Below are 27,345 nucleotides of genomic sequence, written 5' to 3'. Positions count from 1 at the left end.
GTGTTATCGTTACGAACGTAATTGATGTGTACAACACGCCTAATCGTCCGCCGATAGCGAAGCACTTTGCTGCATACTTTTTAAGGGCATATTGACAGGGACGAGATTAGCACTGGTTGGACAGACCGCTGATATCGACGGCAATCTGATCCCCCGGCGATGATGTTATTAATTTCCCAATGTACACTCCAAGTGCATCCAACTTGAATTTTTATCAAATGTAGTGAAATAAGGGGCATAGTTAACTTGTAACACGTATCATTAACTCGCTTACGAGTTTACTTTCGTAAAAAATCTTAGTGGTATTTAATGTTTAGATTATTTATTTCCACTTGACTCTGTAGACAAATTCTTCATTGACTACTAACATAGTTTTCATTGCTCCTGTTATGTTTATCAGATGTTGAATTAAAGAGAAAAGAGTCGGGCGCATTGCTCAGCGGCGCAATAACATCATCATCAAAGCGAAGCTTCGCCCGCACACCCAAACTTGTCACAGGCTACTTATCCTGCAGACAGAGCTATGCGAAAAAAAGTTCGGAAATGCATTTCAAAATAAAACTGCATCGAAAAATTTACTTGTTTATTATTAAAATTATTATAATAACAGAGAATGTAATAAGAAATATACTACAATTTTTTTTAATATGTTTTTAATATTTATTAACACAAATGATGCTATATTTAAGATACAAAAAAATATGTATCCTTACTTATTTAAAAAAAACGTGAAGAAAGAAATAATTATTATAATTTTCCCGTTTAGTATTTTTCTAACTTTATTACTGATTTGCCTATGTCTGTACTTATTTAGTCTGTACCCTGACCAGACCTGTGTCTACTCCAATGGATTCCTCTTCACAAACAAAGGGGTGAATTTGCAAGCGCACCTTCTCTCTCCGCTGTGGTCTCCATTATATCGTATATTTTCCTGGAAAAATAAGATTTAGTAATGCAAGTAATTAATATCTTACAATCTAATGTAGAAAGTGATAGAGATATTTTTTTGGTTCATTATACACATGTCATATATTTTTCTTTAATTAGTTATTTTCTTAATTTTTTTTAATGGAGACCTTTCTATTTTAATACTCATTGATGCTAGCAGTTTCTTTTGTTAAAAGTTTAACAGTTTTAAACGTTTAAAACCCATGAAAGATATAAAAAGATGTGATGTTTATGTAATACTAGCTTTTACCCGCGACTCCGTCCGCGCGGAATAAAAAATAGAAAACGGGGTAAAAATTATCCTTTGTCCGTTTCCTGGTTCTAAGCTACCTGCCCACCAATTTTCAGTCAAATCGATTCAGCCGTTCTTGAGTTATAAATAGTGTAACTAACACAACTTTCTTTTATATATATAGACTGCAGTTTAATACAATTTTGACAGTTCCCGTTTTTGAAAACTACTGGTCACTATAGCGGAGCCCTCTTTGCCTCGTAATTAATGGGTAGAGTTTTTCTACCTTTTGTTACGGAAGGGCGGCTAATTGTCTCAAATTAATTGGACCCGCCGTATTTTTAAACCCTTTATTCCCTTTGTCTCTACGATTGAGTCGAACGCGGTTTCTGCGCAGGCTCGAGTAGCTTTTATTCCTGTGACAACAAGAGGCGATATACCGTGGACTGTCTGACAATAGAGACGGTTCCTGTGTTGTTCGCTGTACGATTTGCGTTTAAAAGAGTTCCCAAATTGTCGAGTCACGAACGATTTGTGAATTCGGCGTTAATTGATAATTTATAGTTCTGTCTGTTTGTTTGTTTTGTGGGGAACAGATTGTTCCGATTTTTACAATTGTTCTCTGATCTCTTAATTAAGAGGAAGACAACTTTAATGAGAATTTTATGTTTGTATTCTATACAAAATGTATATGTTCTAAAATACATTTAATCAACCAATTATGTAACATAGTTCATGTATTATTCATATTTATTTAAATTAAATAAGTTATTCGACAGTGGGCACAAGGTTCTTACGACTATGACAAATCAAGTGAGCTAGAATCCGCCGCCGCCGCCGCCGCGACGGTCGGGCGCACCCTGTGCATTCGCCATCAAGCCTCTATTTGCATATAATAATTTATCATCAAACCGGAACGCCGAGCTTTAGATTATCTACATGTTACAGAATCAATTAATCTATCCATTTATTACACTAACATAACACCGTGTAATCGATCCGTAACTTCCTCGTGCACGACGGTGAATGTAACCTGTTCGCTATCCATTAATCACTGAGAGGACGTGGCTTACAAATTGTCGCATATTAACGCGGCTTTGTACGCTGAAATACAAACAGTATCGTTGTGTGGGAAAGGGATTTCGCAGTCATGAATCAGTGGCGAGCTGAATCGATATAGATAATGGCCGATTACTTAGAGTGAGTTGACAGCCCTACTGTATATAGGGATGATACTATAATAGTTTTAAATGTCGATAACCTAAAAATAACTGTCACAATGATATCAAAAATTTTCATAATATAGGTTGTACATAATAAAATATTTGGGCTTAGATTGTAACCGCAGATTTTCGTCGTACAAAAATCTAATCACAAATATCACGTGCCCTACATATTTTTCTTCGCGGTACTATGCGCAGGCTCTGCTCTAGCCATGGTCGTTGATACGAACACTAGTAGTATCTTAAAAAAGGTATTCAATCGTTTTACAACAAATTGTTCTCACCATAAACAGCATCATAATTCTGGTCAATTAAATTAATTGCTTACCATAATCAGAAGTGGAAAAACTATTTGTTCTCAATCCCTTTATGTTGTTAAACCATTATAACACAAAGATACGTGTAGTAATGTATTATCTTCATACAAAGTATTATCTACATACAGACATAAATATGTGAATTGAGAATTATTGTTAGGTTGTCGGTTGCGATTTTATCTTAATATTAGTAAAAGAATTATCTGTAATTAATAACATAGTGGACGTGTATCATAACCAAAAGTTGCTTTTTCATAATTGTTAAAAACCATTTGGTTTGGTTAGTTAAACTTGGCGTTTTAACACTATTAATTAATACAACAATGATGTGTGGTCTGTGTAATTAATGGCGGTAATATATTCATAAACGGACACAAATAAAATACTAATTAACATTAGAGTCAATAAAAAAATTATTACATCTCTTAAGAGTGTTATTTTTAATTATTTACTTGCACATTTATTATTACAAATATTTTTGTATGATTAAATTATTACAAATAGCTAAAAAAATAACTTTTTATGATAATGATCACGATAACGCAGACATATCAAATGTTCGTCGCGTTATCGATATAATTGATTGTACAATTTGTGTACGTCACTATTGATATCTTACTAAGCGGGGTATTGATTTTAGGTCTATTTTTATTTGACATGGGCCCACCTGGACGAGAACCGGATTATAACAAACAGACATTATTTAACAATGTATTTCCATTCCAATTACAGTCAAAACCGTTTATAGCGACATCGTTTAGAACAACATACCGGTTAAATTGACCAAAATCAAAGGTCCTGGCTGAATGTTATTACATATCTTTCCTATTAATATCTGTCACCGGTTGTTACAACTATCGGTTTTTACGACTCAATATGAGTAGTCCCTTCGATGTCGTTATAACAGATTTTGACTGTATATAAATTAATCATTTATATGAATGTTGTAAAATGTAGCTTTTGTTTCTTTTTATTTCTGACTAGCTTTTACCCGCGACTTTGTCCGCGCGGAATAAAAAAAATGCACACAAGATAAAAAAGTTCCTATGTCCGTCTCCTAGTTCTAAGCTACCACCCCATCAATTTTCAGCTAAATCAGTTCGACCGATCTTGAGTTATAAATAGTGTAACTAACACGACTTTCTTTTATGTATATAGATAGATAGATTCTATTTTAATTCTTTCCATATAGTTGTAGAACTCATTTGAACAGAAATTGAATTATGCTATGTTCTAACCAGAGCTGAGGGTTATGTATTTAAGGGATACGAAGTTCTGTATGCATTCAAACGAGAACCAAACATATTAGTGGTGAGCTATAGAGGATTGTCGATTTTAAAACAAGTGTGATTCCTTTTGATTCTATAATTATCAATGTTTTATCACCACATGTCTTTGTCTATCGTCATAATAATACACATAAATCCTTAGGAAGGAATTTAACCAGTTTTATTAGCATTAACTGGCTTATTATGGAGAGGACGAGGTCTCGGGACGATGGAAGGGAAGGCGAGGGATTCATAAAATCGTTAATGGCTTATTTTTATTCGAGGTTCGAGTTGACGCTTCAATAAAACTAGGCTCATGCCGCGGTCTGCAGCGCCATGGGGCTATAAAACTGTTAGTGCACTAAACACTTGCGTTTGATATCAACTTCCTTATTAACTACGTAACTAATATAATTGTAATTACTTAAGGTTTGTTGATGTACTTCTTAATCAAAAAGGTTCTTAAGTGGATTTATATGTTGAATTGAATCAAACGCATTACACTATGAAGTATTATGTAAGATTATTTTTTCCGAGTTAAAAAAGCAATTAATTGTTGGCTGAAAAAGTACTACGTGTTGTTGACCAAAATAAATCTAAAATTTTGTGTAAAAATATTATAGATAATTTGAGTATTATAAAAGAAAAGAGAAACCATATTTTAGTGAAACAGGTCACAATATTTTGTTACTTTATGAATATGCAAACGGGCGGTGAAACTTCACGCTAATCAATCCGCCGTCATTTAAATAATGACCGCAATCAAATGTCAAAGGAATCAATATGGAGGATGGTTTATAGCTTATTTTATAGTCAATTAAATACGTTTGAAAGGCAATGATTCGTTTTAGCATTAAATCTCAACTCGCTATAAATTGATATCAAAAAGTCATTAAAAGGCAAAGCTTGAGGGACTTACTGTAGTACTCAGAGTCTAATTTACCAGGGAGACTCTTAACTTAGATTTTTAATATAACAATGAATACCAGTTAACAACTTTGAGTGCTGCAAAGAGATCCAATGATAGATATGTCTTGAAAGTAAAACCGCCTTGTCATTTTTATTTTACGTTAATAATATTTCAGTATTTGCTAATCCCGATACGTTTTTAGACAGTCCTTTTGAATACATCAAACAGAATGCTATGCAATCAGTTTGAAATTAGTACCGTAGATTCTAACATCTGTATTTATTTCTTATTTATCAGCTATTTATAAATTAAGACATTATCAACTGCAGTTTTGTGACCAAACATAAATTTGAATAAAACTTAATAAAATCTTGATAATTTATTTAATAAAAAGACGAACGTAACTGTATCAAATAAAATCTTAACATAATTTAATGTCTAATGCATATTTAAACAAACTTATGTTAATCACTCAATCAGAATTCAGATCGGCGCGGGCGCAGGCGCGGTAACAAGTCCTAATGGTTTCCGATCAGCGACAGTTAATGTGCTATCCATCAAGCTATAAACAAAACACTCCTAACTCCGAACCATCGGCTCCGACTGATCTCAAGCACATGAGGCTTTTAAATACCTTAATTTTAAAACAAAAAAATGATCAGAAATCTTAGAACGATTATAATATAACGGGTTCTCTAGCATTTGTTTCTTCTTATTAAAAATATTAGAGTTTTTTTTTTAATTTAAATTTTATAAGCTCTTATTATATACTAAAGGAATGGAAAGGGATCTTTCTTATGTAAATTAACATTTTTTAATCTTTGTTTAATAAACAATTACTGACTGTTGGTTTCTGACATAAAAAATTCAATATAAAACATATCAACTTCCCTGTCATTATTTTAAAAAAACAGAGGTAATAATATATTTTAAACGGAGATTTTCGTCTCAGAAACCCACGATGAAAAACCCATTAATAGAACTTTACATTACTTTTTTATATTGGGGATATTGTCTTTTATCAAAATTTAAACTGATTTTTTAATCTGTAATATTTTTTTAATAAGATAGATATTTTTTAGAGTTGTTAGTCTTTTTCAATCAATACCCTCCGGCGCGTAATCGAAGTTCATGTCGCTCCGCGTATTTAATTATAAAGTATTGTATTATGTCGATATTATAGTTTCAAAGTTTCAACAAATTGTGGTGCATAGTTCGCGTAACACATTGTGCTATAAATAAATAGTGAATATCTTTTTAATAAGTTAAAAACTAATTGTTAAAAATTCACCGATCGACGCGTGGGCATTGCTAAGCGCGCGCGCAAGCAACTCTCGCGGTTCCGTCCACTGCATAACCGTGAAATTCGCATCCACTGGTATTCCGAACTATATGCCGTGACTGTGACTCAGTGTTAATTGGTTGTAGTCCGTTTGCAATAAATACAAAGATTTTTTGCTTACGTTAACTCGTACTTACAAAAGTGCTCGCCTGAAATACTAAACACTATGAAGTGCGCGGGATGTTTGAAAACTACGAAAGAAGCTAACATTACAAAATGTACTTCGATTACTTGTGAAAAATGTTTTTGCACTTTGTGTGTTCCGCTGGCTAATTCAGCTGAGAAGAAAAAAACTTGGAAATGCCCCGATTGCAGCGTGCTACCAAAAACCGGCTCCGAGTTAGCTGAGTTTACAAATGAGCTACGAAATCTGACAAAGGAAATATCCTCTCTTAAATTACAACTAGAAGATGTGACCAAGTCTATTTGTTTCTGCCATTCTCGCCTGGACGAAATTGTCGCCTCACTTAAAACCACTGACAAACGGTTAAAAGTATTAGAACAACGAGATTATGAATTAACCAATCTCAAAGCTACCGTCGCTCGTTTGGAGGATGATTTACATAATCAAAGACAGACTTTCGCGAATAACGAAATAGAAATTATCGGAATACCTGAAGCCCAGAATGTAACCTTACAGCATTCCGTAAAGATCGTTGCTCAAAAACTCGGCGTGGAACTGAAGGATGATGACGTGGACTATATCATGCGTGCAGGGCCTCGTCGCCCTGCTCCCGTCACCGAAAGGCCCGACGAAGCTCAAGGGATGTGTCGCCCGGTGGTCGTACGTCTGCTGCGGCGGTATAAGCGAGATGAACTAGTTCAGGCCTCGAAGTCGCGTCGCAACCTGAGTACCACCGACCTACAGATACCCGGTGTCGCACGTAAGATATATCTTAATGAAAGGCTTACCAAGGAAAATCGGCAATTATTTCGCGAAGCCAGGACGAGATCTAAAAAAGGAGGCTACGCATTTTGTTGGTGTAACAATGGCGCAATTTATGTCAGAGAGAAGGAAAAAAAGCCTGCTGTACGTATACGTAGTTCCAAGGACCTGGATCAAATCTTCCGGCCTGCGGCTTCAACGGCGGAGTAATATAATTATATATGTCGTAATTTACATTCTATTCATTGTTCTTACGGTTATAAGTGTTTATTTGGATTCTCCTAGACCTGGGTTAATACATTGTTATGTAAAGACAACTTATTATGGTAAATTCAAATATCACTTACTATGTAGAAAGGTTTGTTTTCAACCTGTAGCATTTTTAATTGCTAGCTGTAAGAGTCAGTGTCTTATTATGCTTCGTGTCAAAATGTTATGCTGTTCCATATTTTATTATGTTTATCACATCTATACTCCATATTCACGTACAATAGACTATATAATCATGTCGTCTAATAAATTAATAGTATTAAATCATTTAATATTTGTTACAAGTAATTGGCTAGTATATATTACAACTTTAACTATTATATTTCAGGATCTTCATTATCAATCCTATTTATATTTCACTTGTAAGTACTATTTAAAACATTCACTTACAATTAATTTGCGCAGCTTTCTCAAAACACACACGTATGTTTCTTTTAATACACAGTTGTGGATAATTTTAGTATTAAATTCAATCAAATCCTAGAAGAATTGGTAGATAATTTGGACTCATTAAAGGTTGACTGCCGTGTTGTTCATGAAATTGAATCATGTAAAGAATGTTTTACATCAAGCCATAATTTCAAACTACTTGCCCTTAACATTAGAAGCATACAAAAAAACTTTGATACGTTTCTCATTGCACTTACACGTTCGGATTTAAGTTTCGATGTACTCATCCTGACAGAATGCTGGCTAAACGAGACTGTGATTGTCCCACAAATACCAGGATACACTTCTTTCAAAACAGAACGTAATATTAATCAAAACAGTGGAGTTGTAGTCTACGTTAGTGATGTCTGGAACCCGTCAATTATAGAGCCAACCATCAACGATGCTAATTGTCTAGCTGTTAATATACAAAATACAGCCACCATATTCGCCATTTACCGCTCTCCGTCATGTCATAACATTGATAATTTTCTATCTTCCATTGAGAGTTATGTTAAAAATAACAGTGGTATACCTTTGATCCTAGCTGGCGACCTAAACATAGATATATTGGATAAAACTAGTTCTCGAGTCCTAGAATATCAATGCTTCCTAGCTGAGCACGGATTTATTCCAGCCATTACCAGATCTACCAGAGGGTCATCGTGTCTCGACCACATATACTTCACTAACTTTCATCGTAACCTAACCCCAGTAGGTATTGTCTGCCAATCTGATATTACTGATCATTTCCCTGTTATGATTGGGTTGAGCCTTAATAAATATAACCTTAGGCGACCAAACCGGACTGTGCTTAAAAGAGACTTTACTGGCATACGTAATGACCTTTCAGAGAGAGACTGGAGTGATGTCACAACTAATACTAACGTAAATGAAGCTGTTAAAAAGTTCTCGGATGTTTTAGTTGCTACTTTAAAAAGGCATACGTGTGAAGTCCGTTTGAGTAGAACGCAATATAACCTCAAGCCCTGGATTACTTCAGGACTCATGCGTTGCATGAGACATCGAGACCGCCTTCATCATCGTGCAAAGCTAGAACCAGACAATATGATCCTGCAAATCTCTTATAAAAGGTACCACAATTTTCTTGTTAGTCTCTTGCGTAAAATACGATTACAACATGAAAGGAATGAAATTAATGAAAACAAACATAATCCGAAGAAGCTATGGCGGTCAATTAAAACAATGTGCGGCATCACTCACAAAAGGCACGATCCCACTGAATTGTTAGCAGACAACACAAATACCACCCGTATGCGCCTCGACCAACACAATGTTTACTTCTCCACCCTTGGTCATCGTCTAGCAAATCAGATTTTATCAGATATCAATATGACGGAAACGGATCTTGCTAAAAAAGTCCAACCCAAAACAACACCGCCAAATTCATTTTACATGTACCCTACAGATTGCGAAGAAGTGAACTCATTAATCTTGTCTCTTCAAAGTGGAAAAGCTACAGGCATTGATGGCTGGTCAAACCTCTTAATAAAACACGTTAAGGATGCTATCTTAATGCCATTAACTTTTATCCTTAATTTGAGCATGACACGTGGCACTTTCCCCTCTCTCTGGAAACTAGCTGCTGTAATCCCTGTTTATAAAAGTGGTCCCAAGACACAGATTGAGAATTACAGGCCAATCTCCTTGCTAAGTTCTTTTTCGAAATTGCTTGAAAAACTTGTTAACAACCGTTTGGCTAACTATCTGAGATCCCAAAATGTTATTGCTCCGAGACAATTTGGTTTTCAAAAGGGTAGGAGCACTGAAGATGCAGTTTCCCTTCTAATTTCCACCGTTTCTTCAAAACTTGGTGACAAAAAATGTTGTGTTGCTGTCTTTTTAGACTTGGCCAAGGCTTTCGACACAGTGTCTGCTCCTATCCTTTTACAAAAACTATTTAATATTGGTGTAAGAGGCATTGCCCTTGACTGGTTCAGAAGCTACCTTTCAGACCGCATGCAATGTGTTAGGATTGGCCAAGTCATGAGCAGCCCGCAGTCCATCAGTTTTGGGGTCCCGCAGGGCAGTATTATAGGTCCTACGCTGTTCACCATTTACATAAATGATATCCATGATTTATCAATAGGTAATGCAGATATTATATGCTACGCGGATGATACTGCAATCATATTTGATGGTTTGACTTGGCAAGAAGCTCTTCAAAATTCTCAGCTAGGTATGTCTCGAGTTAGTGTCTGGCTCCAAAATAACCTCTTGACCCTTAATGTAAAAAAGACCAACTATATCTGCTTCCACAAAACAGCAGCTTCTGCACCCGATCAAAGTACTGTTATTAAATTACATCATTCTCTTTGTAACACCGTCGTCTGCGACTGCGAATCCTTGAGAAGAACAAGTGTAGTAAAATATCTGGGAGTCCTCATAGACGAAAAATTGACTTTTAAAGACCACATTGAATCGCTTACCTCTCGGGTGCAAAGAGTAATTGGTATCATGAGAAAATTACGAGATGTGACCAGCTTAGATATTTTAAAAAGCATATACTTTGCGTTGTGCCAATCTCTTCTGACTTATTGCATATCTTGCTGGGGCGCTGCGAGTGCCACCACTATGATTCGAATTGAAAGAGCTCAACGTTCCGTCTTAAAAGTCATGATGCAAAAACCTTATCGGTACCCCACGACGGATCTATACAGAGATTCTGGCACTCTTACCGTAAGGCAATTATACATATACAAAACTGTGATGATGGTGCATAAAAGTGTGCTTGGATCCGCTGAACACAAAAGTAGGCTGTCTCGCAGAGTCTACCTTTTACCCGTGCCATCAGTTAAATGCTACTTTGCACAACGCACGGGCTCCTTTATGAAATTTCATATTTATAACTCGGTAGTAAAGCGTTGCGATTTATTAAAGAAATCGTTGCCACAAGCCAAATCCACCTTACTGAAGTGGCTGCTTACCTTAGATTATAAAGATACTGAGTACCTTTTGAAGATACAATCCTAGATCCTTTAATATATTTATATCTTATCTATTTATAAATCCGTACCATACATACATATTTATAGTATCTATATTAATTTTATTTTGTTATTTTTCCATTTACTTAAATTTATTTATTTATTTTTCAATTGTATACTGGAGTAACTTATAATTGTTAAATGCTAAAATGCCGTGAATGAGGGTTTTTGTTACTTTGTGTTCTGAATATTGTATTTCTTTATTGAATATCGGTGCCCACGATACAGGCTATGCCTAGTGTGGGCATCACAAGATTACCCTAAATACCATAAATGTAACTTAATATTCCAGATTAATTATGTGTAATTTTATGTTAGTATAAGGTTATTGTTTTTTGGTTTAATCTTTTTTGTGTTAATAAACTTTCTTCTTTCTTCTTTCTTTCTTCTTTCTTTCTTTCTTTCTTTTTCTTGTTGGCTTTCTTTCCACTCTGAATGATCCCTAATGTTGTTTTGATTCCGACAAATTTTTATTAACTAAATAACATCGGTCTGCTACCTGCGTTCAACAATTATGTCGCTTGTTTTTTTTTTTAAACAAGCCTATCCATGAGAAGAGGTTTTGTCTGATGTCTATGTTTGTCTATACCAATAACAATAATTTTAATCACAAACTTTCGATTGTCATAAAACAGAAATGAAATTAAAATAAATAAAAAATGGTATTCAATTTATGTTAAACTAGCAGCTGACCGTGACTTCGTCTGCTCGGACTAAAATAAATAATTTAAAAAGTAACCTTAAAATATAGCCGCGTATCAGCTACTTTCACATTGAAATCCCGGCAAAATCGGGCCAGTCGTTTCGGATATTACCCGAAACAAACGTGGGCTTGCTGACAGACAGACATACGGATTTTTAAAACTATATTTTCGTTATAAGCAACACAAGTACATACATAAACTCGAATTTTAATGATATATGTATTTAACTTAAACTTGGCTCACGAGGTTACCGCCATGTGGAGTATGAAATCGACTACTATTATTCCGATACTCCTATCTGTGAATAGATTGATAGCGAAGAACTTCGATCAACATCTAAAGAAGCTCTCTCTAAAGTCAGTTGGATTAAGTGCAGTACAAAAGGCAGTTATTTTAGAAACCGCACGCATAGTGAGGAAGTTCCTGTCTCTGTAGCCCTCACCACTGATTGCTTGAGTCATGGGATACCGCAGCCGGTGGTATACTATTTTTAATATATTTTGATATTTTTTTTAATGTACTATATAGATAGGAAGTTAATAAATTAATATTAAACATATTAGTGTATATTTTACAATCAACTAAGCACTTAATGACATATCTATGTTTGTACTAAGATGTTGTTATTAATTTTCAATATCTCTTATCACCTCTAATGTATTGATATACGTTACATGTGTTGTTTGATAAAACTTTATGTTGCAATTTATTTTATATTTTCAACAACATTTAACGTTTAATTTAATCTCGTTTAAGTGAAAACTTTTATAGTTTTTATCTATTAACTAATACCGTCGCTAATTGATATTAATTTAGTTGTAATCAGGTAAAGATCGATTAACTTATGTGGACCGGTAAAAGAGGCGCTGCTGGCGTAGTTAGAATATACATAAGTATAGAAAATAATATAAAAGAAAAACATGACAAGAGCTAAAGTACTACAATGATATTGATGGGGTGGCGCTAGTGTGCCAACACAATTTAGTTTGACTTATGCCCACCGGGTAAGAAAACTTTTTCGGACTATAATAGACATTGTTTAAATGTTAGTTCGTTACAATTATTAATTATTAAATATTGTTTTATATTAATAGAATAACGTAGGTACCTTTAGTATCAAAATTATAAAGCATAACTTGTCCTTTTTTTCAATTTTGTAGTTAAAAAATTTCTTTCTATAGTTGTGAGCTCTGAAATGTTTTTATTTATCTCACTGGATGGCTTAATATAATTATTATTTAAGCTTCACGGTAAAAATAACTCAACAAATCCGATCTTTTAATAGTTTAATAGCCTCCAAAGTCCTCGTCAGCACAAAAAATGCTTACACGTGATGAAGATGTTTGTACTGTTTTTTCATCAACATTTTTTCTCGTCCCACCCGAAGCGATTAACAGAATGGTCTTTTTAATTACTCACTTTTAATAGTCTGTTAAAAAAAGGTTACCTAAATCATTTTTTTTTGTACTACACTGTTGCATCGTTGACCCATTTTTGTGGCCTAATTTGACAGGACTCTTTGATAACTTTTTTTAAATATGGACACCCAATTAAGAATAATTATTTATAATTTGAATGTAATTTGGTATTATTTGAGATTCGAATTAAAAACGTTAATATAATCAATATAACAGTTTGGCACAGTCTTAGCAGTTGCCTTTAAAATTCCTACAAGTCATATTAAAATTAGAAAATAAAATATTCTTATGATAAACTAATGTTTGAAATAATGTTATGCGTGACAGGACTTCTGGGAACTATCCGGAGTTAACAAACGGCTCAATAAAACTGACAATAAACGTTATGATGACTTACTTAATAGCGCCGGTCACCCGCATATCATTATCAGAACAGGGGTACTGCGAAGCATATAAAAATTATATTCAAATCATTTGAAACAACGCGTCACTTTAGAGCCTAAAGTTTATTCAGAACAAAATTTTAAACTTATTTGGAATGCTTAAAAACTTTGGCTTAAATATTTAAACGCTCAGATTTTTAAGAACACCAATATTTAGGTAATAAAGATGTTTTTGAACTTCAAATGTGCGATTTTTCGGTTGTAAAATTTCGTAGGCAATAGACTACTAATTTCATTAGAGACAGCTGTGTTTTCTCTGTTATTATCTCACACATACACATAAGTCATACAAACCTCACAATATGTGCTATGTGTAGACATTTCGTATGCAATTTGTAAGCAAAGTAAGAAGCGCGCGTAGCATATTGCTACGACGTAGATGTTATTGTTACAGCTAATTCGTCGTTAATATTTTCAACATAATTTTAATGAAAATATTACACATTTTTACAAAGAGACCTCTTTGAAATACATATTTTAGTTTAGAGGAATTTAACAGTAAATATAAAAGATTAATCAAATAATAGTTATCACCTTTAATTACTTGATCCATTATTTTAGCATTTTTATTAAATGTTATTTGATAAAGATGTACAGTTAATTAAAAAAGCCTAATTAATGTTGAACAAAAATATTTACATAGTTAAGTTGCTCAAATAGAAGGTTAATTGAGACGCATCGCATCGCATCGCCGCGTCTATGCATGCACAATAATATGCCCATCGTTACGCACACAAACTACCTTTATTGCCCATCCACTACGTTATGGTGCAATCAACTAATTTATAATACGACATAGATTATGTACGAATGATGATACCAGAAAAGAGTTTTAATGCAATATCTTGTTCTCTTTGAAGTGACTTGATTTTTGTATTCTTAATAATATAACCGTCTCAAGAGTTAAATTGGTTCATAGATGTATAATTCTTGCAATTATTTATTTGGAATCTAATTATAATGTTAGTTATTTATCATTACATTTAAAAGTAAATCATTCTATACAATATAAAAGCAGAAAAATACAATTATAAACATAAGATAAAAATTATCTAAAGCTTTTATCGCAAGATTTAATTTAGTAAATGGCTTTTGAATTAATATGCTATATGTGTTAATCCGTTAAATTGATGTTATCATTATTTATTATCTAATAACATTTTTATCGTAGTACATAATTGTGGATAAGTTTATTATAACAGTAATCATGCATTAAAATCGTGTAGTGCCGTACGTAATTGTTACAGATAATACAAATTAATTTAAGTCAGCATGTCATAGAATATTAACTGTAAGTAAATAACAAGAATCCACGAAGGATTTATTTTGAAGGATTTATTTGAGAAATGTAAATTTATAAATTGTCAAGCTTGTACATTTAAAATGTAATAGATAAAACTATACAAAAAACAAAGATATAGTGTTCATTAATCATTATCATTAATCATTACTCATTAGTCTGGTATATGTCTAATATATGTTTATTTGTCATAAAAATGTATACGTAATTACATTTAAGTATTTTAATATTCAGATATCCAATATTAATACTCTAGAAGTCTATCAATTAATAATTAAATTATATCAATTAAAGTCCATTAAATCGTTGCACCATTTCATCCCGTGTGTGTAGTAGGAGCGTGCAACAGGCGAGGCGGGCGAGTGTGCGTGCGGTGCCCGTGTGTGCGTGGCTGAGCGCTGACGTGATTTCCTGCGCTGAGTTATTGCCACTGCCACTGTGCCGGCGCTAAACGCCTCGGACGATTGAACTTTGTCATGTAGTGCTTTTGTATTTCTTGTTTTAATAGCTTTTATTGAATTTTTAGCACAAGTGTACGTAGTTTTTTTACATAAGTTTTTGTCTATCCGTTCATGATATAATTTTGTCGTACAGTAGAAAAAAAAGAAATAAAAAACGACCTTTTGGAACGTAATTTAAATAACTAATTTGAAGCTTTTGAATAATCCTATAGAGTTATAGAGGTTGCAATATTTATTTTTGAATCGTATATCCATGAAGTTTAAGAAGACGATGTTAGTAAAAAAAAATTATATTTTTGCTTGCATAGTATTAGTTGTTGTTAGTCATTCAATTATTTATAATTTTTAATTGATTCTTCTTTATTATATTTCATCAAAAACATATACATCATGATCAAATGTAATTACAGATAAATTTAATTTGTTTTTTATCTGCGCCTCTATAGTGTTTATTTAGATCGTATATTTTATTATCATAAGCCATTTTTGAATGATAATTGAATGAATTTTAATCTTTTTAATCTAAAATATATTAAATGATTGTCACGGGATTATATTTTTCTGCATTATCTATAAAATAGTTATTTGTTAGTAACTCTAAAGTATTGCAAATATTCCGGGCTATAGTTATACTATTCTGATGATCATGTAAACATATATCATATGAAATAATAAATTTGCCTAAAACCAAGATTTATTTGGTCTTATTTATTAGTACACAATTTCAAGCTGCACATCCTTACATTTTCTTTTAAGTAAGTTTTACTCCTAAATATTGTTTTACATAGAACGTTTTTTGTTTATTTTATTAGATACGATGAGTCATTGAATGAGTATGTTGACGTTTGGATTGAATGCGTAGTCCTTTAAATAATCGCTTCTTAATTCAACGTAAATAATTAACTAAACCGCTGTGCAAAGGTCAGTTCGCTAGCTCCCAGCGAGGGGGTGGAGAAGGCAACAACTCATAAAATTAAGCGATTTGGATGTGAGTTAGTCTAACTGCGAGGATCGCCGCGGCAACAGCTCTCTGTCCACACTCACACTTACACACAACTCATACACAACGCAACACAGGCGCACAGCCGTGTCCGTACGCGCCACCGCCGCACACCCACACAGCGCTGGCGTCAGTACGGCCCGCGTTCCGTCGCACGACAATCGCTCCACAAGCGTCTCCCGCCCGCCGCCCGCAGCCATTGTTCCCGCCACAATGCGTTGACACTCGAGCTCGGAAGTGGCCCATTCACGAATCGTTCCGAAACACTGATTGTTTTCGTTTTATTTAATCTTTATTCGAGTTATTTAATCTGTGTGTTAAAGTGTTTTTTTTTAACGTGAACGTGCGAGTGATTTATGTCACGGATATTGGACTTGTTCGGTGAGTATTGCGAAATTTTGATTGAGTTACGATTTGAAGATTGATTAAAGATTAGTGTTGACAGATTGCAATTATCTAGTAAAATGTTTTGATAATTTTAACTTGATTTAAGTCACGTTTTTATTTTAAAAAAATAATACCATGTTTACAAACAAAACTTGGATGAACTTTAAATAAATTTATGGTGTCATTTTATTTTAGGAAGATTAGGATTATAAAAAAATGTATTAATGATGTTCGACTACCTCAATTAACATGTGATATTTTTGTGTCAGAAATTTTGATAATGTGTGTCGAAATGACAGTGACAACGCCATGAATATGCGTGTCATTGCGTTATCGCGGTGTTACATGCATTGTTTAATCACTTTATTATGTACACATCACTCTGTTGCACTGACAAGCCTTTTGTAACAGGCCCTAGCTTGACTAATGCTCGTCTGTTTGTTTGTAATTTCATATTAAAATGTATAAATCATATCTCCACTCCACTAGTACTATTTCTACTAACCCTAGTCATCTAAGTTTTAAGTTTTTTTTGTAATTTACTAACCAAATATGGATCTATGTTGTCCGAAAATAAAGAATTTGATTTGATTTGATATCTGTTACATCATTAACCGGTAATACTATTTTAATAATTATATTTATTATGGTTATGAATATGAATTTCCGATAATTTATTTCGATTCGAAATCCAATTGGATTTTATAAATAAAATTTATTTTTCTGAATCTTACGTAAACAAAAGATTCTTTTACTAGTCAATAATATCAATAGGAATCGCTCGCAAGTTTGTTCGTTTGAAAATTTGAAAGAGCTTATACGCTATTCCAGAATTAAATTTGCTCCGATATGTATCCAGATCCGTTCATCCGTTGTGGAGTTATGTTGCGACAAACATTCAAATTCTTGAATTTATAATTTAAGTAAGACATAAGATACAAGGTTAACCATTGAATAAAATAATAGAATAAGAGCAATGAGTAGCATTTCTTAATTAGTTTAATTGCACAGGTGAAGAACTAGATTTCGTTGGTGATTCTTAAAGAATGACCTAGTTGGCATTGCCTCATCGCCTCGAGGATTTGTCTTGAATTCATTATACATAAGTTAATTGCTGTTTTAATACTATTAATTCATAATAACGCAACGGAACATTTAAAATTATCCACGTTTAAAAAACCTTAAAGTGTCTAAGTTGGTTAAAATGTGAGTTTTTTTTTAGTATAAAAATTTTAATTCTCAAAACAAAGTATATTTTCGTCTCGTTATTCTTATTAGAATAAGGGAGTTGACAACATATTGTTTTTAAAGTTGTTTTAGTAGTAGAAATTCTCGTTAATAAGGTTGTTTTTATGAAATCAGACACGGTAGCCCCGTGATTAGAAATTTGAGACGGGGTCGAGTAAGGGATCATTGACTTGACAGTTATTCAAACTACGAGCCAACAAATTGTTACTTTCAATAAAGCTTTACTAAATAGACCACTTTCTAGAAACTCAGCTGCTTAATGGTTATTTAAACAATCCTTTAATAACCACTTAACATCTCTGAGTACCAATTAAACAATTAACAAATAAGTTTTTAAAGTTTCTTGTCGTTGGAATGGGATTATTTTATCAAAACGGATAAAGTAATCGACCATTAAATTCTCAATCTATTGTATTATTAAGTGTATTTTCTGTTTCTATCTTGTTTTTTTTTTACATTTAAACTTACTAATATTATAAATGCGAAAGTTTAGATGAACGTTCGAACGTTCCTCCGGAACGGTTCAACGGATCTTGATGAAAATTGACACAGATGTAGAACATAGTCTGGAGGAACATATAGGCTTATTAACGTCTTTTTAAATCCTTGCTGACGGAGTCGCAGGCCACAGCTAGTAACTAACGAGTGATTAACTTTCGTGTGAAAAGCTTTCCAACCATTAAACAATAATTCAATACGATTCAATAGTTTAGAGACACAACATTATACAGAAAATATTATTTAGTATAAGGACAGGGAAATAATAATATAGAAATATTATTAAAAAAAGGTTTTACAGATAAACTCTCGCAAAATGTCCCTGTAATATCATATACGTAAGTATGTTTATCATAGTAAATATGTATGTACATGCGGCTTAAGAGATCGATTAGTTACATTATACTGGTTGTAATTGTATTAAGGTATAACCGCGTAGTGAGACTGTACTCGAATTAATTGCCGACCACAGAGCTGTGACGTCAGATAACACTGCAGATGTGGGGTTGACTGGCCACGTCTACTTCTGTAGAAGGTTTGTAGAATAAGTCGAGTAAATCAAAATTTTTGGTAATCGATCGTTTTATGTTCATTACAGTACGATTAACTGATGATACTTTTTAATGATTATGGACTTAATAGCTGTCGACCGCGACTTCGTCCGCGTGGAATTAAAAAAAACTTATAAGTAGCCTATATGTTCTTCTAGACTATGTTCTATATATGCGCCATATTTCATCAAGATCCGTTCAGCCGTTTCGGAAATACCTTCAAAAAACATCCATCCATCTAAACATTAGCATTTATAATAATAGTAAGATAAATTTTAAACTTAATATTTAAATGCACAATTATAATGTTATACGATTTTATAATTACGGTATTACCCCGTTTGTATCAATATGAGAAGTTGTAAATAGATCATTATGTTCGTAGATACAACACGCGCGTTACCTTTTAGGTTATCTGTGACAAATGTCAACCTTAACTGACAGCCAACATTATAATCTTAAATTGAATCTACACAACACAGTTAACAATTATTATAAACAACTAACACGTATTTTACAATGCATCTATTAAGCCTAATTGCAAAACAACATGAGCTTGACCTTTTATACTTATGCTATTACACGAGTATGAACATTGCTGTAATGTAAATAAGATTGGTTATTGAATATCAATCAGTTGATCACATCTCTGAGATCGGTACTGATGACGTCAGTATTTGTCAAACTGATTTCGCTGCAATATTGTGGAATGCAGGCTCTGGGTATGTTTGATAATATTTAGTTTGATTGGAGGTCCAGGAAGTCTTCATTTCTTTGGAATTTTTTAGTTACTGGTTGAAATAATCTTTTTTAATAGAAATAACTGCTTTTTCTAAAAGTAAGAAAGAATTAGCGAATGATTTGTTAGGTTTAAAAATAAAATATCATAAACCATGGTAGTCATTTTTATTTTTAATGTATATGCAACAATTAAATTGCCTCTGGGTCGGTAATATTATGTTTTAATTTCTTTCAATAAAAAGTACATTGCAAGCTAAAGTGGTTTCACGAATTTCTGTTTGTCGAATCGCGTCCAATGTTTTTAACATCCGTATGATGTTTTCTAAGTGGGCAGTATCCGGCATTCGGTCGCTATTCCCAGCTCACTGACAACATTAACCGTTCACAATATTAAACAAAATCAAAGAAGATTAAAAACGTAAATTAATTCAGGAAATGTAACTATTAACGCGGCCATTTGCTTTGAGAGTCGTTCTGTCAGGCGGCCATGTTGGATTCGCGAGTGCCATGTAACTTCCGACGGTCTCTATTAAAATTATAATAAAACCGTGATATTTTTGCTTTTCGATTCTTCATATTAAGGAAATTGATACCTATTGTATATGGTAAAGGGTTCAGTTTATCTCAGGTTTAGTGCAGGGGCGGCAGTAACAAAGTTGTTAGCGGTATCAAAGGGCCCACACACGTCGACGTCAACGGCGGGACTTCCGCAACTCATTTCTGTCGACGTATTATATCGATTAATAACATAATCTTTTGAATCGCCGACATATAATTGTTTTAAATTGATCTGTAGACATCGATCATTTTCATTATGACTTCAATTCTTATGCACATGTAGTATTGTGGCTGTTAATATTATTTGCTTTTTAGCATTTAAATATTTTATGGCTTTGTCATATTTTATTTATTAGATATAAATTACTGTTATATATTTTATCTTAACATAGATTAGATAGCTTTATTATTATAGTAAACTATTATACAGCGACTAATTACGAATTTCCCCAAATACAAATATCAATCTACATCTTATTACAAAGTTACTCGCAAAATGGAAAGTAACAGTTTTTATAACTGTTAGTGTCTCAATAAAAGGTCTGACAAAGAGTTTTATTTAGCCATGATGTGACTGAGTGGTCGGCTCGAGCCCCAACGATGTTGTCGCTTCGCTTCTGCTTGTTTCAATTCTTTATAGGGCTGCCTCTGCATTTTTATTCATAATTTGCTTTATTGGTGAAGATTGATGTCGAAGAAGTCGATATCGTCATTGAGTTATAAAGTATTCAGGTTGTCTAAGTAATCAGATATAAAATATGTTTACCGCGCAAATAGTAACAAATATAATGAAAAAAATCCCTCGAACTTATATCTTTTCATTTCTCCAATTAAAAAAAACTTTAATGTGACACCACATGGTTATGGCGCAAGCTTACTACTGCCCTAATCTTCTTCTTAAAGTGGCCATTTTCGTTCAAAGGTTGGCATTCATTAAGGAAACTTGGAGTCTCGAAACCGTTGGCGTAGGTTCTTAAGACAGAATGTTCTACTTCGGTCTACACCAAAACCAATGAAAGATTACTTTTACCCATGATTTGTCTCTGCTTCTCATTAAAAAAAAAAACAAGTTTATGATTTTTAGAAAGAAATATTTGACAAAGTAAGCATGGCGCAACCTTAAATCGGCTCCCCAATAAAAATCAATCAGCGGTCACTGATGAAAGTATGAGCAAATGTCGAGCCCCGCCGTGCTCTGTGTGCGTGTGTTAGTTTGCGTGTATGTGTGTTTACGTGTGTGTGACTAAGCGCACGGGGGTAGATAGCGCACGGTGGTTTTGCTCAGGTGCGGGGTGCTGTTTTGATTATTTGAAGGGTTACTAGTGGAGACTAATTTCGTTACAAAAAAAGTAACTACTAGTATCTTTAAACTTAGAAAATTTATAACGAGATAAGAGATTTACGAGGAATACTTAATATTTTTATTTTTTAAATAAATATTCCCATAAATTTAGACTGTGGCCTCGTTAAAATTTGTCATTTTTTTGTCCCGAAATTGCAATACAATGTGTGAGTTCCCGTGAATTTCTGACATCAAAAGCTCTGTATAAAATATATGTATCTTCATCCCTGTCTTTCGTCTTTAATAAAACAGAGATAACAATGTGTTTTAAACGGGGATTTTGGTGTCAGAAAGCCACGGTTAGTATGATAGTTGTGTTGTAGCAACGTTTAACAATTGTTTTAGTGTATGCAGCTACTGTTTGTGAACGAACGCAATGTAAATTTAATTACGTTGGATAAATGCATCAGTAAATGTTTGCACAACCACAGTGTGCAGGATTTGAACGTTACATTACACGAACATGTCATATAGTTGCATAATGATTGGTACTGCCCAAGCTTTTTGTATTCAATATTACATATAACAAGTATTGAACAAGTATTATAGAAGAAATCCATGGTTAGAGATTATTTCATTATAAAGTCTGACAATCAGCGTCTAAGTTGCTATGCACTAACGAACACATAGCCTTTTATCAACAAATTTAGAACCACTTATTCGAAATTTCACTTACAAATAAAATTTGAAGGTCTAAGTTAGTCAAGTAAAGTTCTAAGTTAAGTTCTTTTTTTCCTTTCAAATGCACCATGCAATAGAAATAGAACAGTCTGACTGATATACAAACTTGTCTAACATGATCGTCTTAATAAGAAGCCTTTCATGTTTGCTGTTACTCGTTAATATCAAATTAGAATAGAGACATGAGATGAGATGAGAGCCGCACTGCAATATGATGCGGAAACGATGCGAAATTGCGGAATGCACTTTAAATACAGAGAGATCTACTCCATCCAGACTACAAGCGCCATGGGTTTGAATGAATTGCGGACAGTCTGAACATGTTGGCTATACAATAAATAAAACTGGAGTATCTGTATGTAATTTAAAAAAAATATATAATCACATACATGATGTATATGCGTTCCGTATTACAAAAATCTCATTTTTTTTATATGTCTGTCCGCATCAAAGCAGAAACGGTTGGATCTTTTTTGACGGGAATTTGAACGAATTCGGCGTTGTCGAAGTCGCAGGCAACCACTAGTTGTGAATAAAAATATTTAGAGATCTGTAGCATGTAGTATAAATTATATTTATGACCTGCCAGTATTTGTTATATCAAATATACGTAGAATATTGATCGTAAGCTTCATTTATTTCAAAGGCTGGATACGTAAGGTAATAGCATATACTTAGATTGCTAAACAATGTCCAAATTTATAATTTTAAAATTTTAACAGTTTTATTGAGCTTCATAAATTTGAGAACCTCGATTAATGCTGTCCGCACTAGTCATAATCAGCATAGTCACCCATTACTACCGCGTTCACTCACTCAATGAGACTCAAATCGTCGGTCTGTTTGTTACAGGAAGCCGAGAACATCGGCGCGGACTTCAAAGCCGCGCCTACATCAAACAACCTCTCGCCATCGCATCGCCGAGTGCCTATTGAGCGCTAATACAATCATAAAAACAAACATGAATGACTATTTCCGTACGAATCGCGGCTGAGGAGCACACATGAGCGCGGAAAACGAACCGGACTCCACAGAGGAAAAGCAGCACGAGACCGGAGGAGAAGCGATGCAAACTGTGGTCTCTACATACGTCGCACCGAATCTCAACGGCAAGGGGGACAGTCTGATCGATGTTAACTATCACAATGAATACTCTTTAGACTATCAATATGGGGAGAAGATCGACAGTCCCGAGGACCAAGACGAGAAGATAGAGGTCGACGATGATAAAGGAGAATTAGTTATAGCAGATGAAGACGAAACGAAATCAGATCTCGAATCGGAAGATAGAGTAAACGAACAAGCGGCAAGCAAGGAGTGTGAAAGTAGCAACCAAAGAGAGGAAAGTTTGCCGTCATGGCATCCACATGTGTACGGGAAGCCACCGAAGAAGCCGACGCCGCATACTATAGAGTATATATTAGGATTACCAAACAAAAAAAGCATACACGAGGAACAGAAAAAGTCCTCCATCGGTCAGCTGATAAGCGTAAAAAGAAACTTGGAGACGAACAAGCAGTTCGTGTGTCAGGAGCAGAGTGCAGAGAACAGAGTTGTACAGGTGCTGGAGGGTCGGGGACGCGCTTGTACTAGTGCGCACCGGCACCGGTTGCAAGAGCAGCTGTTGCAACGCGCGCGGACGGAGCAGTGCAGTGACAGTGCAGTGCAGTACGCCGGCAAAGCCGAGGAACCTCTTAACTTATCAGTGCCAAAGTCAAAGGATTCGCCAGTATGGAGCGTGGACGAGGATAAAGTCGCCAAAGGTATTGTGCATAATTTATCTGTTCGTTTACTTCTCTTGTGAAAACTAAGTCGATGAAAACAACACAAAGACTCGACTTTTAAGACAAAACGACTCAACTTAACTATTTATTAAATAATATTTCAAATACACATTTGCGTGAAAAACGACGTTTGAGACAAATGATTGGCCATAAAACAGACGGCCGTTTGAAACATAAACAATATATCTTGCGGCTATCGTTCTTCCCAAATTCAAAACATCGATATAACCATCAAAAATCCCACACGCGCGCAAAAATAAACAACCGATTCCTCGAAGTTCGCAACGGGGTGGCTTCCGAAATATGTCCTGAAGGAAATGGTTCCATTCTCTCTTTGACACGTTCCAAATGATATCTTATTTCCTTTCGATGAAATTCAATTTTCAATTTGGCATTTACAAACATAAACTCGTTTAGTTGCGAAAAAGCTAACGGGCTATAAACCGGCAAAGTTGTAAATCAGAGTCAATTAGACGAAAGAGTTGCGGCCGCGTCGTGTTTATATTTAGCGGGGTAATAATATTAATACAAGTCGATGAGGCCGTGTGTTTGGGAATCGTTTACGTCGAGTAATTGGGACTTTACGGGCGACTCCACAGCTGGTGATTTCGTCTTTAAAATTAATGGCCGATTGTGTAAACTATTGATTTTAATACGTTTCAAACGTAACGGTCGTATTAAGTTTTATTAATAGTTTAACTACAATGTAGAAGAAAATAAACACACGCTAAATTGTATCTCGCTGACTTTATGGTGATAGTTTTGCTTTTATTGCACGATTGTGTCAATCAAATGTTCAAACAATTTATTATATTTCAGATTTTTTCTATTGAATATTTCATTTTATTAACTCCGAAAACATGTTTATAATGTTGGGTAGCGGTCACTTTACTATATCGTCGAATTTAGGTAGTTTCTCGCTCGTTTGCCATCTTATGATATAAAAAAATTATAGCTTACAATTTGATTAATTGATTCAATTAATTGCACAGTATGGGAGTCATAGGGGTAAACAACGTCTAATACTACAATACCTACATACGTAATAAACACGTCAGTCTATTTCAAATTCCTGTAGAATTTACATTTACATTACTATACAGTTCTTTGCTACTTCAATCTATATCGACGTCTGACATATTCCTTAATGACCGCATTCACATTCTACCTCCGGGCACATTACACTCTGAGTAATGATCAACATATAGCTATTAGTCAATCGACGTAATTACATTTCTGAGTATCTGTGACCGTCTCGTCTCCATTCCAGCGCAGCGTCCCCATTGCCGATGCTTAGTGCAACTAATAGAGATCGTCCGCACGCGTCTCGGATTTATCATCTGCTAACACACTGATGAGCCAATTTAGATCTTAATCGGTCGTGATATGGTCATGAGCAAGGCAGTCCTCGCGGTAATAAGGTATCCGTGATAACTAGGGTGAATACACAATTTTAGAATGGTGTATCATACTAACAGTATAAATCCGAATGTGTAGATGGATGTTTGTCTGAAGGTATCTCCGAAACGGCTCAACGGATCTTGACGAAATTTGACACAGATGTAGAACATAATCCGGAAAAAGACATAGGCTACTTTTTACTTTTTTTTTAAAATTCCTTGTGGACGGAGTCGCGGGTGACAGCTTGTTAGAAATATTTCACAATACGAATTTTTTGGTAGTTAAAATTAAATTTGAATAATTTCATTTATCTCGGACTGAAACTCAACGAAAATATCGTAAAAATAAAATGTGCAAATTCCACTTTATCAAAGTCCTTTTCTTACAATTTTTTATTACTTAAAGTAAAGAAAATTTCAAAACATAGTAAACTAAATTTATGCTTTGTCTATGGAACAATTAGGACAGTCCTATAAATTGTCGCTGTGTTGTCACCCGCGCGTCGCAGCTGTGCACGTCCGCTAGGGCTGGCGATGTATTTTTAGCTATCGAATTTATTTGTATGAATACGAGTGCAGTGCCTGTGGTAGTACTGCAAGTGGTGGCTTATTGCGTCAATAGATCGCGAGCTGATGCCTTGCTGTAGGGCTGTCGCCATACAATTTTTTATTTAATTTAAACGCTTTGTTAGAAATTTGGATTCTGGGATGTTACAATTTATAATATGAGCAAATATTTTAAAACTCACTGTGCCATAAGCTTTGTTATATATGGATGGAAAAACAAAAGTGTAAAAATTCAATAAAAGCAAAAAAGTTTGACTAGTTTATTGTATACTGTTTACTGGTAAATTTGGGAAATTATAGTAAAGCACTAGCATATTCGGATATTAAATATATGTAGTTTTGATATACTCGTATATAGAGCGCTGGCGACCCTAGCCTTCGACAACGTTTGCTCTCCCTATCATCTGTCCTCAGTCCGTCATCTGCCTTATTGAGATTATACTCTGCGCCAACTTTAGAGACGCATACCTCGCACCATAACGTCTTTGCTGTCTTAAATAGCTTTGACAAAGTTGCATTAAATACTACTTTATTTGCTTCTTAAATCGTCTGTTAATTCATGGAAAATTTGAGGATTTTTTTCGACAATTCCTATAAAGAAATCATTCTGTTTTTTGAGATAATTCTAAGTAAAATTAAGCTTTTTATTTTGAATATGGGAACACTTTACATTATTATTATTAAATAAAATATTAAATTAAATAAATACATTTTTATTATTTTTTATTTTTTTTTTTATTACTTTTAAGCGTTTTTCGCGAATACCAAGTATGGAGCTAACAAATTGTCGAAACTTCATTTGCACTTGTCTCCTCTGTCAGATCTATATATGCTAAATCGTCTGGAATTTAATACAATCAGGTATTAAAGTATGATGGGGGTGTAAAGTGCTTTGTTTATTAATTGTTCTCACCTGGCATCTGGAATAGGGCAAGTGCCAAGCAATTGACAACTGGCAACGATTGGCAAGTGGCAGGCGCGGGCAACTAATGAGGGCGTTTGGCCGAGACACGGCTCGCTAATTCCATACAAATTGCTTTGTCTGCTTTGCTTTATTGATATTGACACTGCGATTACTGATAAATTTGGCAAAGATATTATAAGCTAAGGGCAAAGCGCTATTCAGACCTCATTCAGTCTACACAATATGATCACTCTTGTCTTTTCTTTTGTAATATTGAATCATATACATATCTGTGTTTTTATTTAGAGAGCTTCCATCTGAGCAAATAAACCATATTTTAACTAAAAAAACGGAACCAAACGTGGTCTTAAAAGCATCTTGTCGTCACATTCGATCGTTAATTGAGGGGCAACTCAAAACCGCAATAAAAGTGAGTGGAACAAAGACATTGCAGACGTTCTAATCGTGCGTTAGCGCATTGATTTACAACTCCTGCCGAGCCTGCGACGAGCGAGATTAATGCCC

The 27,345-nt window shown here is 34.2% G+C and overlaps 2 protein-coding genes across 2 annotated transcripts in view; both read left to right on the top strand.

The window, feature by feature from the left end:
• The first annotated feature begins 6,406 nt into the window (after positions 1-6,406).
• On the top strand, positions 6,407-7,336 carry LOC123721940. Its single transcript, XM_045682292.1, has one exon. The coding sequence runs from the start codon at positions 6,407-6,409 to the stop codon at positions 7,334-7,336; it is 930 nt and encodes a 309-aa protein (XP_045538248.1).
• An 8,791-nt stretch (positions 7,337-16,127) lies between these two features.
• The window catches only part of LOC106715531, a 59,539-nt gene continuing 48,321 nt past the window's right edge, over positions 16,128-27,345 (top strand). The window contains exons 1-2 of the mRNA XM_014508832.2: positions 16,128-16,540; positions 23,018-23,928. Coding sequence (XP_014364318.2) covers positions 23,169-23,928 — 760 coding nt within the window. The 5' untranslated portion in view covers positions 16,128-16,540; positions 23,018-23,168. The remainder of the gene's footprint in view (positions 16,541-23,017; positions 23,929-27,345) is intronic.

This window comes from Papilio machaon, chromosome 18, assembly GCF_912999745.1.
Source record: "Papilio machaon chromosome 18, ilPapMach1.1, whole genome shotgun sequence".
Taxonomy (NCBI): domain Eukaryota; kingdom Metazoa; phylum Arthropoda; class Insecta; order Lepidoptera; family Papilionidae; genus Papilio; species Papilio machaon.
Note: the sequence above shows the minus strand (reverse complement) of the source record. Positions and strands in the feature narration are given on the sequence as shown.